Source organism: Vitis vinifera, chromosome 17 (genome assembly GCF_030704535.1).
Source record: "Vitis vinifera cultivar Pinot Noir 40024 chromosome 17, ASM3070453v1".
NCBI lineage: Eukaryota > Viridiplantae > Streptophyta > Magnoliopsida > Vitales > Vitaceae > Vitis > Vitis vinifera.
This window is the reverse complement of record NC_081821.1, coordinates 13,184,324-13,201,044: the sequence shown is the minus strand read 5'-3', so window position 1 is coordinate 13,201,044 and position 16,721 is coordinate 13,184,324. Positions and strand designations below refer to the sequence as shown.

Genomic DNA, 16,721 nt, shown 5'->3' with positions numbered 1-16,721 from the left:
ATAATAATAAAAATTGTTTGGGTGAACTTTTAAGAATCATTTTTTCATTTTGATTTGATAAAAACATTGTAAGTTCAATTTATATAATATTGATTTATTAAAAATAAACATAGTTTTATAATTGTAAGTAAATTTAAAAGTAAATAACTTTTAGTCTAAAAAGAATAATAATCATAAATTATATTTTTTTTAATAAAAAACACTAGTTTAGCATATGTAAGAAAAACATGAATATAAACACATTAGTGAAAGCGTTGATAAATTTTTTTATTTAAAAGTATATAATAATCATCATTATTGATAATATTTTTATTAAATTGATTTTTAAATATTCTTAAAAATGACTAAACTCAATAAGTCCAACGCATTATGCCTTCTAAGATTTGAAGTTTATTTACCTCATATCACAAATGGTTCAAAATCTACTATGATGACGTGGCAACATCTAGTAGCTGGTAGGGGCCATGAGGTACAAGTGAGCCAGCCCCCAAGCTATGAAATTTCGCTAATTGATTTTAATTGAAGGGAAAAATCTTGACTGGTTTGGTGGGTGGGGGGGGGGGGGGGGGGGGCCGTGTTGTGGGTAGTCGGGCAGAGCAAGTTTCAAAGTTCCTACTTGATTTTAATTAATCAAAGAAGGTTGGGAGAAGCAACAAAACACCTCAAGATTTCTATATTATGGAAAATATGAAACAGCTCAAGGTAGAATCCGATTTTCACCTCTTGAAAATAAAATTATGGGAAAACTCATACTCAACTGAAACATAACACTAAACGGGAAAAAACCCAAACAGTCGAGAAATCCAGGGAAAACCCCAATTTTATTGATGGGACTCTAACCCTATATATGCCCAAACGAGCATATGAAAGCGTCATAAAAGCTCTGCCCTTGGAAATATCTCCACTTATTTGCAGGATGCCATGTGGACAATCAAGTCGATCACACGGGAGCTGCAACACAACATAAAAAAAACATATAAGCATCAAGCAAAAGAGAGCTTAAGAGGAGGGAGGGGGGGGGGGGGGGTGGTCAGTCAGAACTCTGGAAGAGAGTTGCAGATCGAAGAGAGATGAAGTAAAAAAAAAAAAAAACAAGAGTTAATCCTGGAGGATAGTCGGTAGCAATAAATCATCAATGTGCGCAGCAAATAAGTTTGTTTTTGATTTTTTGACAAATATAAGTGGAAAAATAAGGGGAAAAGAAGAAGAAAGTATATGGTAAAGGTACGTCACCTGTAACCCCATTCATTGTCATACCAAGCGACAATCTTCAAGAACTTCTCGTTGAGTGCTATTCCAGCCTTGGCATCAAAGATGCTGGACCTGCAAATTGAATAATAATGGAATTACATGTCAGGTGGTGTGGCTGTGGCAGAGTTATCTTGGAGTTCACATATCAATCTGCATGGAAAAAGGTGATCCATGTGCTAGTGACCAAAAATAAAAGATAAGATGATTAAGGCCAAATGGTTGTGACCCATCATCATCAATCATATTATACTTTTTCCTAGATGCCATACTTTCTCAGATATCATGACAAAAAGTAGGGTCACCAATCCATATACTCGTTACTGATTAAAACATTTGAATGGATTGTTGTGGATTGTGAAAGCATGAGCAACACAAGAGGTTGCACATCCAAGTCAGCTCATATTCAGAATGTGAATAAACCACCAAGAAAAAGCAGACAAGGAAAACAAAACCAAGCACAAAAAAGAGCCATCCATACCTGTTGTCACCGATGAAGTCTGTGGAAACAACATCATCTTCAGTGTAACCCAAGATTCCCTTCATTTTTCCCTCTGACTCCTCCCTGAAAGCCACATAAAAACAATATATAATATGATATTATTAAAAGACTAAAAGTACAACCACCCCACCATCACCATATATAGTTAAGTGGAAAGCCTAAGCAACTTATAATGGTCAAAACAGTAATCAAGGTGTCTATGACTGGTTTGAAGCTTAAAAAGGCAACAGCAAATACTATTAAATCATACAAGTCATATTCCCTGCTTGAGATATACAAAAGAGAATCTATGGTTGTTTACATAGGATTCATAAGTCTAATCCTTACTTGATGGCAGCTTTAACTTGCTCATAGGTAGCAGCCTTCTCCAGCCTGACAGTGAGGTCAACCACCGACACATCAACAGTAGGAACACGGAAAGCCATTCCAGTCAATTTCCCATTCAATGAAGGCAACACTTTGCCAACAGCCTTAAAAGAACAAAATTCAGATAAATTAGTTGAAAAGCTGAATACATATATACACACAAATACAAATTAAAATGCTCTAAGTAGTAAAAATGGAGTCAACCTATCCTCATTCTGTTTATGAAAAATTACTTTGAAAGCCCTGGTGGCAAAGCTAAGAAACTTTGAATAAGAATTAGAACTACTTTGGAATAAATAATTGAAAAAATTTGGAAGTACGACCCCACCTTAATTTTTTATTTAGTATAAGTTGCAGAAAAATATTTTGTTTGTATAAAAAACTACAGATTGCTGATTCCACATGCCACCTTTAACCCCTATATCTCTATAATATCACCACACATTTATAAAACAACCTTCACCTTGCTTTAAAATAAATAGTTGAAAGACTGAAAAGCATGACACCACTTTTGCATAGGTTGCGTAAAAGAATCTATTCTTTTAGCATAGGTTGCATAAAAATATTTTGTTTGTATAAAAATCTACATATAGTTGATTCCACATGCCACCTTTAACCCCTATATCTCTATAAAATCACCACACGTTTATAAAACAACCTTCAGCTTGCTTTAAAACAAATAGTTGAAAGATTGAAAAGCATGACACCACTTTGAGTTGCATAGGTTGTGTAAAAGCATCTATTCTTATAGCACTACTCATTATTAATTCCACATGCCACCATCTTTAACTTATCTCAATTAAGAATAAGTCATATTTATAGAACCACCACCATCAAACATTTACCAAACAAGATGCTGCCAGTACATACCAAGAACATAAGAATAATGACATAATTACTATATTCAACCTCTTTTAAGTTCTTAAATACCTTGGCAGCTCCAGTGCTGCTAGGAATGATGTTGAATGAAGCAGCTCTTCCACCTCTCCAGTCCTTCATTGAAGGGCCATCAACAGTCTTTTGGGTGGCTGATTCAGAGTGTTAAAAAGAAGCAAATTAATATACAGAGTAGACCCTTGAAATGATAGGCACCAAGGACAACAGCTTGAAAGACCTACCAGTAATCGAGTGAACAGTTGTCATAAGACCCTCCACAATGCCAAATCGGTCATTAATAACCTGCATAGTCAATGAAGTTAAAACCACCTCACAATTTTGGCTCAAGTTAACCTGATCATAACATTATCGAGAAGTGATAAAAGGTAGAACCTTCGCAAGAGGAGCAAGGCAGTTTGTAGTGCAACTAGCATTGGAAACAATGTGGAGTTCTGGCTTGTATTCCTTCTCGTTAACTCCAACAACGAACATAGGAGCATCTTTGCTTGGGGCTGAGATGACAACCTTCTTAGCACCACCCTAACACCCAATCAAAAAAACCAAGTTAATTGCGGATACACTACAGCTTGGATTGTCCATTCAGAAGATCAGTAAAGCGTATAACCTGATCACAATATTTTTGGGCTCATGCTACACAGAATTCACGTAATGCAGCATGTAGTAAAGAAATTGTTTCTTAACAAACTTAACCACTGTAAAAAAGAGGATAGAATCCATGTATATACAGTTACCCAGTGGAGAAATAATACATGATTGGGTAGGGTGTGATTGGAAATTGGCTGTTCTAACACAACCTTCTTTGTGGTTCTCCCCATCGAGTAGACTAATATTTCAAGACAATTGAGATAGAAGCACCATACACTGAACAATATTACCAACAAAATCATGCATGAAAAACCATTCAAGCTAGTAATTTGATGTAATCTTCAGCCTGAAAACTTCAAATTGCATTCATAACATCATCTTTGAGAATGGATAATAGTGAAAGAACAAATCTTAACAGCAAATCAATATCAAACCCATGAACCCATGAAATAGACCGCAATGAAGCAAACACCCATTAATTCAAGAAATGTATCCTTCAGACTTCGTAGCAAGGAGGATTGGATGACATAACAGTCGCAAAGAAGATATATAAAAAAATTGTATCAACCACCGTATATTTTGATGGATGACATCTGCAGCATAACAATTCAATGAATAAGCAACAAAACATACTAATACGAAATATCAGGACAAACCTTCAAATGGGCAGCAGCCTTGTCCTTGTCAGTGAACACACCAGTTGACTCAACAACAAATTCAGCTCCGGTCTCACCCCATGGAATCTCCTCTGGGTTCCTGAAAAATGGATACAGCATGATCTTAACAAATCTGGAAGTCACTAAATAATAATAATAATATCCCACTTGGGAAATTGAGAATAATACCTAATACCAAAGACGGTGACTGGCTTCTCACCAAAGAGAAGGGTGTTAGAGTCCTTGACCTTGAGTTCATGATGCTTCCACTGACCGTGAACACTGTCGTACTTAAACATGTAGGTCTGCGAATACAGCATACAAAAGCATTGTAAAATATTGTAATCCTATTGATCTGATGGCAGCCAAAAACATGCAAAATGAGAATAAAAACACATTTTTTAATATTTTGTTTCTTCCTTAATTGCAATAAACGTAAACCCCCATCCAACCGAGTCCACAAAATTACTATTTTTTTTTAAAAAAAAAACTCATTTTACTGTTATAATCTTCAGTTAGTAACCCAGCTGGTACTAAATATTAAGCCGAAAAGATCATATAATTTATTTCAGTAATTAAGTAAGATAGATCACATATGAAAAAAGCCAAAACAAACAATTTCTGCGCATCAGATGGCTAGAAAAGTCTGATCAACTACGCTCTACATCCAAATCCAGTTCCAAATACATCATCACAACAAGAACATACTAAAATCATGAGATGACACTATACCATGTAATCAGTGGTGATGAATGGATCGTTGACTGCAACCAACTCAACATCGTCTCTCTGCAGTGCCACTCTGGCCACCAATCGGCCGATCCTTCCAAATCCTAAGGTCATTTCATATATTCAGCACGAAAAAAAAACAAAAAAAAAAAAAAAAGAAGCAGCAAAAATAAAAAGAAAAAAAATCACATAAAACAAAACATAAGAAAAAGAGCTATCAGATCTAGATCAACAAGAACCAAAAAAAAAAAAAACCACAAGAAAACTAGGGAAAAAAAACATCTGCACACTGTAGATTCGGTAGATCTAGTACCATTAATTCCGATCTTGATCTTCCCTGTAATAGATCCCAAAAAACAAAAAAAAAAACACCAAAAAAACCCAAAACTTTAGACAATAATACCAAAAAATAAAAAATAAAAAGGAAACTTTGAAACAGCGACTAAAACTAGAACACTTACCCATGATCTAGGAGGCGAGAAAGTAGAGCGAGAAAGTAGACTGATAAAGCAGAGAGAGAAACAAGCTAAAGAGTGGCTAGACGAAGTGAGAAATAGTACTGGAGGGTTTGCATATAAAGAAAGGCCGAGAAGGGTGACCGGTGGAGCCGGTGGATACTGGGGCGGAAATCTCGACGTACGCCGCGCAACTTAACTTAATATCACGCTACGGCTAATCCACGCAGTCCGATTCGATGATCACGATCTGGGCGACGCCGGCTTGCGCGCTGGGCCGTTGATTTCCATCAGCGATCGGTCGCTGTACATGGGACCGTTAGATGGTTGTCGTAAGTAGACAGTCAACTTGATTGAAAAAGTTAGAGGTGGGTGGATGCGGCACGTCAGGGTTTGTGGTGGACACCAATGTTTATTTTGGCGTGACAAGTGCCTCTTTTCTCGAAGGAATAATCTAGAAATGAGGGTTGGTGACAAGCCCATGAACACATTGGGCCGGGCCCATATGCGTAAACCCAAAATGGCTTGCTCTACAATTACTATTTTTTTTTCTTTTTTCTTTTTTTTTTTTTGTGAAAATCATACTAAAAATTATGGTGTGATTTATTTCATAAATTTGGTAACACCTAACACTCATTATCTCCATGACTGCTTTCTTTTGGCAGTGGACATCTCACCATATACATGTGAACTTTCTCCAAAGCCTTTCAACTCCCCAACCAACAATGCCAGAGTCTTCATGTTGTTTACCCTCTGGTAGTTTTAGTGGTTGTGAGTGTGATTTTCTACATCATGTTGGTGGATCTCATCTAACAGTCTTCCTGGCCCCTGGGAAAGAGGAGGGTCAAGCAATTTATTATCAAAAGAAGAGGAAAAAATAGCAGAGGATTTCCAAACAGCAGTATGTGATGAACATTGGCTCTCTTCTCACCAAACCAACATGATAGATACAGTGAAGATGAAGGGATTTGCATTGGAATGGTGCCCATATAAGGTAAACTAAGACAAAGAGCTATATACAAATACAACATTATTTACTACATAAAAGCAACTAACTACAGACATGAAAAACAGAAGGCCTCTTCAGAGAGGGTAGTCTTCCTAGTTCTCTGCATAAAACCTAGCAAGAAACTACAGCCTCAAAACAGAAAGCCTCGCCAGAGAGGTTCATCTTTCAAGTGCTATACAAAGCCATATTATAGAGGATACTGTTCTAAGTTTTGCATAAGTTCAACTAGTGAATTCAGTTACTGGGCAATCTCAGTCCTTGGTACATTTCACTGGGACGGAGATCTTCCAACTTCTCAACAACTTTATAGCAGCTTAAATCTTCTTAGACCCATCCAGCCACGGTGGTGGAGAAAATCGCGAAGATCATCTTCACAGTAAAACGTTTTCTCCTCAGTACGAACTGGTAGTAGCTGGCATGGCTGGTCATAAAGACAGATTTTTATAGTCAATCCTGGAAAAAAAAAAAAAGTCCCAATTTAATGCCCTGAAAAGATTTAAATTGTTTGTAATTAGATGGAGTGTATGCTATATGAAGGTGCCTGCATCAAGACAAAGAGTATAAGTTGTCAATGGCATGTCTCTGTCAAGACTTCGCACTATCTCATTTTCATCCTCCAACCAAAATGCCCGATTGGTTCTTAGGCCAAAAGAAGACCTGATTGCCTCCTTGATTGAATCTGAGGAGCCATCAATGCCAATCCTCTTAGTGCATTCCCCATAATTCACCCATATAACCCTCCCTGTATATGCAGACTCATTCTCCGTGCCTGAAAAAAACAGAAGAATTGGAGAGATTCTGTTCATGAGTTCTGGATTGAAGAAAAAATAATTGATCCCTTGATTTTGTTACTAAAACCAGCAACAAATTTCAATTTGATGATTCGCATGATTTACAAATGACAATGACATGATAATTCTTCCAAATCATATATAATGCAATTCAAATGGCAGCTATAAATGCAGTGTGTTGGGTAGCTACTTTTGAAGCAATGTCACAAAATGATATATAATTTAAGAATATTAGCTTGAGTATTTCTATGAAGAAAGTGACTGATTGGTGTTAAGATGCAAAGCCAAAATGGAACAGTGGCTACATTCAATGCTACTTGGCATTGTATAAGCTTTTAGGGCAAGAAAAATGCACCTCTTCTTTAAGAGATTAGAAATCATGTAGCAAGGACGTAGACAAATATAGTGATGTTCGACATGGACACAAGATTTCCAACTAATCATCTTCCTTAAAACTGAACCTTAATGTAAATATGGGCACTGACATTGATGTCTATTCTGACACAGTTAGAAGGTGTCTGATGGATAAGAATTGGAGTAGTTTGAGTCCAACTGTTTCAGAGTTTAGAAAGTCCTGAGAAAAATGAGTTCCATTAATGAAGTGAACACATTTTATAATTATTTCATTACGATGAAAGTTGTAAAAAATGTGTCCAAAAGCCACTTGAAGAATCCAAGACTTTTACCACTTCCAGGGGTTTCTTTCCGATTCCAGGGGGGAAGTCCATTGGCTGCAACAACTTCAGCTTCACTAATGCCAAGACTGTGTTGGTCATAATCCATAACCTTTTCAGAATTAAATCGTGCCTTGCGACCATCTGTAAACCAAGTGAAATGTTTCATCAGCTTGTACAAAATTTAGTACAAAGGTAAAGTATGCAGGTGATGATAACATTTGGAGCGGTGGAGCATATCAAATGTCAAGGAAATAACTTTGAGCATGTCAAAATTCAACACTAACTACAGAACCTTAGAATTGTAGTATATCCTGCCATACTAATTTGGTTTTGAGCAAGTTTCATAACAGCTGAATAAGACTTCAAATGCTGAGATGGTTCCTGAAAACTGAAGTAGCTATGATAATCCAACCAAAAAATTTTAGAGGTTGATGGGTAAGATGCTATGAATCCATTGATCATGTCAGGTTTCGCTAGATCAGAATTCAATGTCACACAACATGCAGGGCAACGTAAGTAATGGATATACAGTTCTTTCAATACATTAAAACGAAAAAAAAGAAATTGTTGCTCTATATGGAATTTATAGCCTGTTTCTACTGATGATTTGTTCGCAAATGTTAGAGAAAGTTTCTAAATCATCCTAAACATATCATAGCATTTGATCTAATAAAAAAGCACATCCCTCCAGATTATGTCTGCAAGGAACACATGCAATAAATTAGAACCCGATGCATTTAACCAAGTTTTTTATGAGACATGTTTCCATTCCAAACACAGACAAGATCACTTATTAGCTTCTGAGAAACGACAAGAGGGGCACTTATTAGCTTTAAAGATGAAAGCACATTCAAAGGCATGATAGATGTGAATAACACACTCCACATCATTTGGAAATTCCCATAACGCTAGAAAATTTTCTGACTAACAATGAATATCCCAGGTCCCAACAGCGATAAGTAAAACATCACTAACAAGATCAACTGCTGAAGGTGTCAACCAGTCTGCTGGTAAAGTATCTAGGGAGCTGCACTAAAGACCTCAGATCAAACCCACATTCATCAAGGCAGTTGGTTATGGTATGGAAAAAGCTAACCCTGCTGTGCAGTGTATTGTCATCTTTGGAGCAAAAAAGGAGAAAAGATAGGATCAGTTGCTGGATATATGACAGTCCAACATGTCATCTACCATCTAGAGTGCTTGTCAGTGATAGACAATTACTTGAGCTTAGCACCAGTTGCCAGATTGGAGCACACACACACAGAGGAGCAATAGCAACCAAACATTACACAAGACATGACAAAAACTGTTACCTATGTCAGCAGATATATACTACCAATACTAGAATCAGCTATACCAGTGTATTACTTACACCATATCAGCAGCACCCTCAAATCAGCGGGTGCTCAGCAGCAACAAACTGTTGTGAAGAATGAATTAAACAAAGTTTATCTTAAAGCTTGAAACATTTATACTTCATGGAAAAACTTGGTTTCTCCAGCAATCAGGATACAATATAGATATTAAAATGGAGATGTTACACTAATAACAATTGCCAGCTTTAAATAAGAATCCTTCTTAAAAAGATAAATTTATTATTTTTGCTAAATGGTGGGAAGAAAAGAAGTAACCATTCCAATACTGGAAGGTCTTAAACTTCAATAAATGTCTTCAAACTAATTACCCATATAAAACTTCTAGGAAAGGGACATATTTGGATATGTTAAAAAACAATAAGGAATTGTGCAAGAAATGGATATAAAAAGGAGAGGAAAACAATGTGGAGGCATCCAATAAAGGAACAAGAAATAAGTAGGAAATGGTATTGGAAATGACTCAACATAAGCAGTAAGAAATCATAATATTGGAATGTTCAGCAAAACTATTTTATGCAAGGCACTTCCCCCTGTGAGTGGTTAGCCTGTTGGATGCCTGCCTATGGAACATTCATGAAGACACATCCATATCCCTTTCGAAACTGACAAAAATCTTCATATTCTACTCTACTTATGCAAAAGTAAAGTTTATTATTTTTCTATATTATTTGGTATTTTGGGATGCATTGCTTCCAATGATATGTTCACTGGAAACATGCTTGAGAAATGACCATAGATGATTTCTCGAAATGGAACTACACATGAGGAAATGATTTAGAAACAAGTATGGAACGATGTTGAACTATCTAATATGGATAAGAAATCTGGAAATTACAGTGAAAAAGCTAACTCTTTTATTTTGCTATCTTTTTAGCTAGGTTGTGGTTTAGTCTCATGCTTCAGGAAGAGTGTTCAGTTAATTTGCAGCCAATATTTACTTAGATAAGCTTCCTTTTTTGTTACACAATGAGGATTCGGTTTAGGGAAACTTTAAGAATACAGGGTTCAAGAGTGTTGTGACTAACAAATTAAGTGTTCTTTGTTTACAGGACCAAGATAGTGAGTTGAGAGGGTTATAGAAGAGTCTTCTGATTTGATTTGGGGATGAAGTGTTGAATTTAAATGGTTTTCTGCTGGTACCACTATTATTATTTTTTCCTCAAAAAAGGAGAAGAAGAAGACAGGATTACTCCTTGAAGGTGGAAATTTTTTTACCAAACCACATAAATCTCGGGGTTTGTTTCAGCAATAATTCAATAATATTGTTTTCATTCCTTTTTATTTGTACATTACCACTCAAAATTCTAGGCTTTTGTGGACAGGCTTAGAATAATTGAGAACATAAAAAATAAAGCTAAGAAATGCAAATGATAGGTTGTTTGAAAGCGTTGAAGCCCATTTGCTCAGCTGTGTGCCTTTAGAGGAATTAGAAAGCGAAATTTTTTTAGGGAACTGATTCAAAAAGGAAGCTAACAAAAATTCCATTCCACTCTTTGTATTCAGAGACCAAGAGAACATGGAGGGCAAAAGGTGCTCTCTTTACGGACTAGATTGATTGCTTGAGCAAAGGAGTGAGAGGGTTGTACTATTTTTTCCTTCTTTAATTCTTTGTTTCACTTTAGGTGATTTGTGTGTATTCTCCCTATATTTGGGTTTCCACACTCCCAAGAGCCTTTCTATGATGCTTATTTTGCCTATGAAAGAAAAGAACAAGCTAAGAAGCATAGTGTGTGGAACACTCCTTCCGAATGATGACTCATAAAAATGTGTTTTTTATTTGCTTTTAATGAGTAAAAGGATGCATTGATTATTTATAATGTAGGATCTATTGCAAACGTAATCAATTTCATAATTATTTAATAATTAAATTTTTCCAAGGAAACATTTTATTTCTTGACACCATTGCATGTATGGTCTTTTTACGTCATGATAGAAAAGACCAGTGATCACATTAATACATGTATCATAAATTGTTTCATTCATTCTCTCAAACGTTTTTAAAATAACTTGTTTCCCCCATAATTGACTCCATTCCTTTTTCCTATAGTAAGAAGGGGTTAACCTTGAGGGTACTTATTGTGTGTTTTAGTTTCTTATATTATTCCTATTATTCAATTCTCTCTGGAACTATTTGTAATGAGTTATTAGGTGGATGAGGCATGTTAACTAGATAATGAGTTGCTATAAGGGGCTTCACTTTTAGGAGAAGCACAATGACTTGAAAGGAAAGACAAGGGAAGATTATGAAACAATCTTGAAAGTCTAATGATATCCTAAGGGAGCATAGGATTAAATTTGTTCAAGTGAGGCTCATGTACCTTACGCAAAGGTCTTGGTACATGTGAGCACCTTTTGAAGCACACCATGTAAGTATGTCCATAACTTGAAAAATCCAAGGTACTGGGCCAGTTGGCTCATAATAAGGAAATCTAGTTAGGGCCAGATAGAGTAGGTAAATTTGAGTTAATTTAGAAAAAAATAGACCCTATATGGGAAAATCATGCAATTAGAGTTCCCTTTCCTACATTAAGAGAGGGAAGGAGGAGAGGGGAGGGCACAAAGCATTGAGAAAGAGAATGTGCTATCACCATATGAAATGAATCAACAACTAGCATACGAAGATCAACCACTTGAGAATGCGAAGCCTTTCTTTCTTGATCATCTATCTTAATAGATGTGAATCAGTAAGGGTCCATCAGTGCAAGTCAATTAAACACCGTCATTAACAATGTCTATGTGGGTTAGGTGCACCTCTCACCCAATAAGAAGCAATGAGGCTATTCTCCCAACCCCCTCAACAAAGCAATGAGCCCCCTTCTCTCGTAAGCGCCTTCATTTAGATTAGATTTTTTCTATGTATTAACAAAATGGCAAATTTTTCTAAAAGCACCTCTAGAAAAACATATTTCATTGATTTAATTCAAGATGCACCTTGTCTTATTAGCTGGTAGGGCAGAGATTATAGCCAAAATTTGATAATGGGATCATATAAAAGAAAATTAACAAAAAGAAAGAGGATTTTTGTCTTTCTTCCAAAAGGATTTTTTGACATCCAAGGCGGGTTTGGGCATTGAGTTTTGTGTCAACCTGCCCCACCGCAAGTCACTTATGAATAGAAGTATAAAATTCCTCTTTACCACAATCATTTTTCCCAAATATTCCCTAGGAAAAATGAATATTGAAAATGTTAATTCCATCTGTCAACTTTCCTCATTCTCAAATCCCTAACTTTTAGTCTCATAGCACCTGTGCACCATTCTCCATTGCAAATCACTTCGTAGAGCAAAATGAAAGATCCTTAAACAGCCACTATAGGAAACCGACATAGCAACCCTTTGAGAAGAACCCCACTATTGCTTTACTCCAATACAACAATAGTGTTGTAGTTGTGCACATTGTTGCCCCTATCGCCATCACTGTCGACATCATAGTTGTTACTTGTGCTCCATTTCCCTTACTTTTTCTTATCTTGGCTAGTTAGCAATTTCATAATTTTTTCATTAAGAAACTCCATTTTGAAGTCTAAACATAGGAACAATAGAGTTTTTTTCACATGATAAAGCATCGGTTACTCTAAAGCCATCTTTAGTTTTATAAGCATGTATTAGTCATGTAGAATTTTATTTATTCTGTTCTAATTCTAAGAACCAAATGTTCTAAAGAATGCTTTTTGCATGATGAATATATAGGTATAATTTCCTTTCTTTTTGGTTGGGGGGTGGGTGGCTATTTTGTTGAAGGCTTACTTTCATGTTCAATGTTTTAGGAGAAGTCACTCAAAGCTGATGATGTGGAATGTGGATAAAGAAAGGCTAAGATTTGACCTCATCGGACCTCGTTTAATAACACAAATACCAAATGAGGTAGGGTGGAAATGGGAATCAATTATGCTTAGTCACCTTAACTAAAGTTTGGCTCAAGAATGGGAACTTCCTTTTACTGTAGGAGTTGGATCGGGATAAAGCATGATTTGTTCTAAACCCACCCCATTAACACTCCTACATTCAAGGCTTCAAGGTTATAGGCTTAGCAATTAAGGTGCATAGCTCATCATCAAATCAAGATCCTTAAGCCCTCTAGGTAACAATTGGATAAGTATGCAACCTAAGCTCCAAGTTTGAATAAAGCTACTTAGGCATTCCTTTTGACAGAAGCAAATGTCAAACACTAGGTAATTGTGCTCATGAGGCTTTTTGAACATATCTAAAAGCATAAAAACATCTCAATAATGCAACAAACCCTCATAGCAAGGTTCAACTCATTATAGGTGTAAAAATCTTCTCAAGTGTGAAGAGTTGATCGTGTAGCTCATCATTAATACAAATTGTTGCCTTTTGAGAGAAATAATAACCTTTGGTGAATAGGATTTCATATCACAACTACTAATATAGCCTGGTAAAATCATCATCACCAATTAGTGTGGCAATTGATAATTGTAGCCATTTGGGTGTTTTTGGATAACTACACATAAATCAATTAGATCATGTCATTAGATCATTTGCTTGGCAGGTTGATTGAACTTTACTATTGGATCATTCAAGAAGATACTTAATTTTAGTGGTTTCACCTATTAAAGTCTCAAAAAGCGAAGAGACCTTTTTCTTTTTCTTTCTGACCATACAAACAAACCGCATTTCTCTATGTAAGCTAAACAACAGGGGTAAAACAACCCTCCCCCCAGAACACACACAGAATCAATACCTCAACCTTGATGGAATTCAACCCCAACCCTTTAGTAAAACCTGTGAAAAATTTTACCAGCATAACTAGACAACACCATTGGCAACCAAAACTTTATTAATGAAATGGAATAAGGTAAGACTCAGTGACAGATATGCACTGAATATTTCATTTTGGGTAGGACCATTTCAGGAATGTTAATCACAAGTGGAGAATTAATTAACCCCTGTATAAACTTCATGTAGCATGACAAATAATCCAGAAATGAAAAAGGAAAGAAGTATCCCTCATAATTTCCCCATCTTTGAAATGGCATTGAGATATGGAACCACCAAATGCACCAAAATCAAGCATTCATATAGATCTGAGATGACTTTTGATTCTATTCAGATCTTAAAAACAATGAGGAAAACAAAAAAGGTTGGAGGAACTGCCAATATTTTTTTGTTCTTTTGTGATGGAAGGTAGCAAGAAAAATGAAATATGATGCAAATTAGGAGATAGTTATGCACTTTGAAACTCTCCGTTTTCTTATGCGTAAAGAAGTGATCAAAGCTGGGAAAAGAATGGAGGAAAATGCTGTGCCTTTCCCACCGCTTGCACTCTCTAAGAACTAAAAACAGAACTTTTAAGTGAACCACAGAAGCATAGGCTAACAGGTTTAAATGCATTTCAAAGATGTACTTGAAACCACAATATAAACTTCACGTAGCTTGAAAAATAATCCAGTGACTAGAAGAGAAAGAAGAATCCCTCACAAATTTCACAATCTTTTAAATGGTATTGAGACATGAGACACCAAGTGCACCAAATCAAGGAGCCCAATTGTTCATATATGCTCCAAGACAATTTTAGGCTCTGTTTGGATCTTAAAAACAGCAAGGAAAAGGAAAGGGACTGGCAGAAATGCCAAATATTTTTGTTTGTTTGTGATTGTCATGGGAAACAGGATGACATATGAAATATAGAAGAAAATAGGGAGAAAGATATGCACTCTGAAACTCCCAATTTTCTGTATAAGAAAAACTGGAAAAAGAGTGTAGGAAACCAGTGATACCTCTCCTTGAGCTTGCAGCCTCTGAGAAGCTAAAAACAGAGCTTCTTGACAAACAAACAAGACATTAGAGATACAAGGAGTATAAAAGTAATTGTAGTTTCAAGAATCCACGTTAAAAATCCTTCAAATAAAGCATAGGCCCACAGAAAAATCCATATCTATATCTATATCTTTATGCATGTATGCATATGTCTGAATGTAATTTCTTTCTCCTGCAATGGAACTGAAAGCTTTATCAAACTCAAAGGCTCAATACAAATTCCAAATTACTTATAATTTGTATTAACTAACAAAAAATGGGAACAAGAAGAATGAAGTGCCGTATTAGAATCATTCACCTTTTTCGGAAATGTGCATGAATGGAGCCCTAGAAGAAGTAATCTTCCTGTACGGATCATTTCTCTTCTTCTCCGCATAAAACTCTTCGAGCTCTTCGTAATACATCTTCCCGCTTCCTCCATCACGCTGCTGCGCCTTCTTGTAATCCTTCAGCAGGTTTCTCCACTTGTCAGTACACATGGCTGCGGTCCGATCATACCCCAGTTCGCTCATTCTAGCAGCAATTTGCTCCCAGAGATGCTTGTTGGATTTGGAAGTATTGAAGAACTCATCCAATTCTCTACGGAATGCGATGAGGCTATGAGTTTCATCATGGACCCATGTCTCGGCTCGCCTTCTGGGCACTTTGATTTCGATGTCCTCTCCACTGCTCTCAGTCAGAAGTATCTGCTGGAGGTGCTGACGCTGAGGATGGTGGCGGTGGGGGTCGTGCTGAGGAACGTGCTCGACATTGTTGCCATCGGCGTCCATCAGCATATCTTCATCTTCTTCCACAAAGAAGCTCATCGGACGCGGCATGGTGAGGAGTTTGTGTGAGTTGTTTCAACAAGCATTTGATGGGCAATTGAAGAAGCGAGAGAGGCAAGTGGGTTGGTTTTTGAAAGTGAAGATGGATGTTTCTTTCTGAGGAGGGAAAAGGAGAAGGAAAGTGAGGGAAAATGCGGTTTGTACGAAGGAAAAACACAGGAGAGAACACAGTTTTCGGGCTTCTCTGAGCTCCGGTTCTCGGTTCCTAAATGGGAACGTAAACCACCCACCCCGCACACAGAGAGAGTGGACTTCACTGTCTCTTCTGGCGCGTGGTGGCATCATACTGGAAGAAGCGGCGGATTTGTCTGGATTGTTAAGTGGCTCACTAAGGTGAGATATTGCCACGTCATGCCACGTAAGCATTTATACGTGGAATTAAACCCATCTGTGTGTGCTAAGTCAAACTCAACTAGAGACCACGTCTACCAAATATAGTCCATATGATATATCTCTACATTTTCAAAAATTAATATAATATTCAAAGAAGAATTTTATTTTCTATTGAAATTATTTCTTATTCATGTGATGTATTGAATTTCTGAAATTCATGAAGATATATTTTATCAAGAATTTATTCACTTCTTTTAAAAGAAAAATTCAGGTTTCACCCATGTTTTTACCATAATTGTTATTATCATACTAAGTGGAAGGTTATGATCAATTCCAAAAGTCTTTTGATTTATCACATTCCATCATTAATTTAAAAATTAATCCGTTGGATATGATGCCACATCAAAATATAGCATATTTCTCAAGTGAGTTAAATGAAGGGTATTCTTTTCTTTATTATTATTATTTTTTACATCTGAAAGTACAAGAAAGA

General features: G+C 36.4%; 2 protein-coding genes across 2 annotated transcripts; both read right to left on the bottom strand.

Annotated features, from left to right (window-relative positions):
• Positions 1-646: 646 nt before the first annotated feature.
• LOC100233024 (glyceraldehyde-3-phosphate dehydrogenase, cytosolic) lies at positions 647-5,867 on the bottom strand. Its single transcript, XM_002263109.4, has 12 exons — positions 5,445-5,867; positions 5,297-5,320; positions 4,987-5,087; positions 4,444-4,559; positions 4,255-4,354; positions 3,386-3,532; positions 3,235-3,295; positions 3,047-3,144; positions 2,078-2,220; positions 1,730-1,813; positions 1,234-1,323; positions 647-951 (listed from the first exon to the last, which is right to left on the bottom strand). The coding sequence occupies exons 1-12, from the start codon at positions 5,446-5,448 to the stop codon at positions 906-908; spliced, it is 1,014 nt and encodes a 337-aa protein (XP_002263145.2). The 5' UTR covers positions 5,449-5,867; the 3' UTR covers positions 647-905.
• A 517-nt stretch (positions 5,868-6,384) lies between these two features.
• LOC100265024 (trihelix transcription factor GT-1) lies at positions 6,385-16,232 on the bottom strand. The gene is given in 5 exon segments (XM_010664728.3): positions 6,385-6,768; positions 6,770-6,900; positions 6,989-7,216; positions 7,925-8,056; positions 15,367-16,232. Coding segments are annotated over 5 exon segments (1,098 nt in total). The 5' UTR covers positions 15,887-16,232; the 3' UTR covers positions 6,385-6,681.
• Positions 16,233-16,721: the final 489 nt, after the last annotated feature.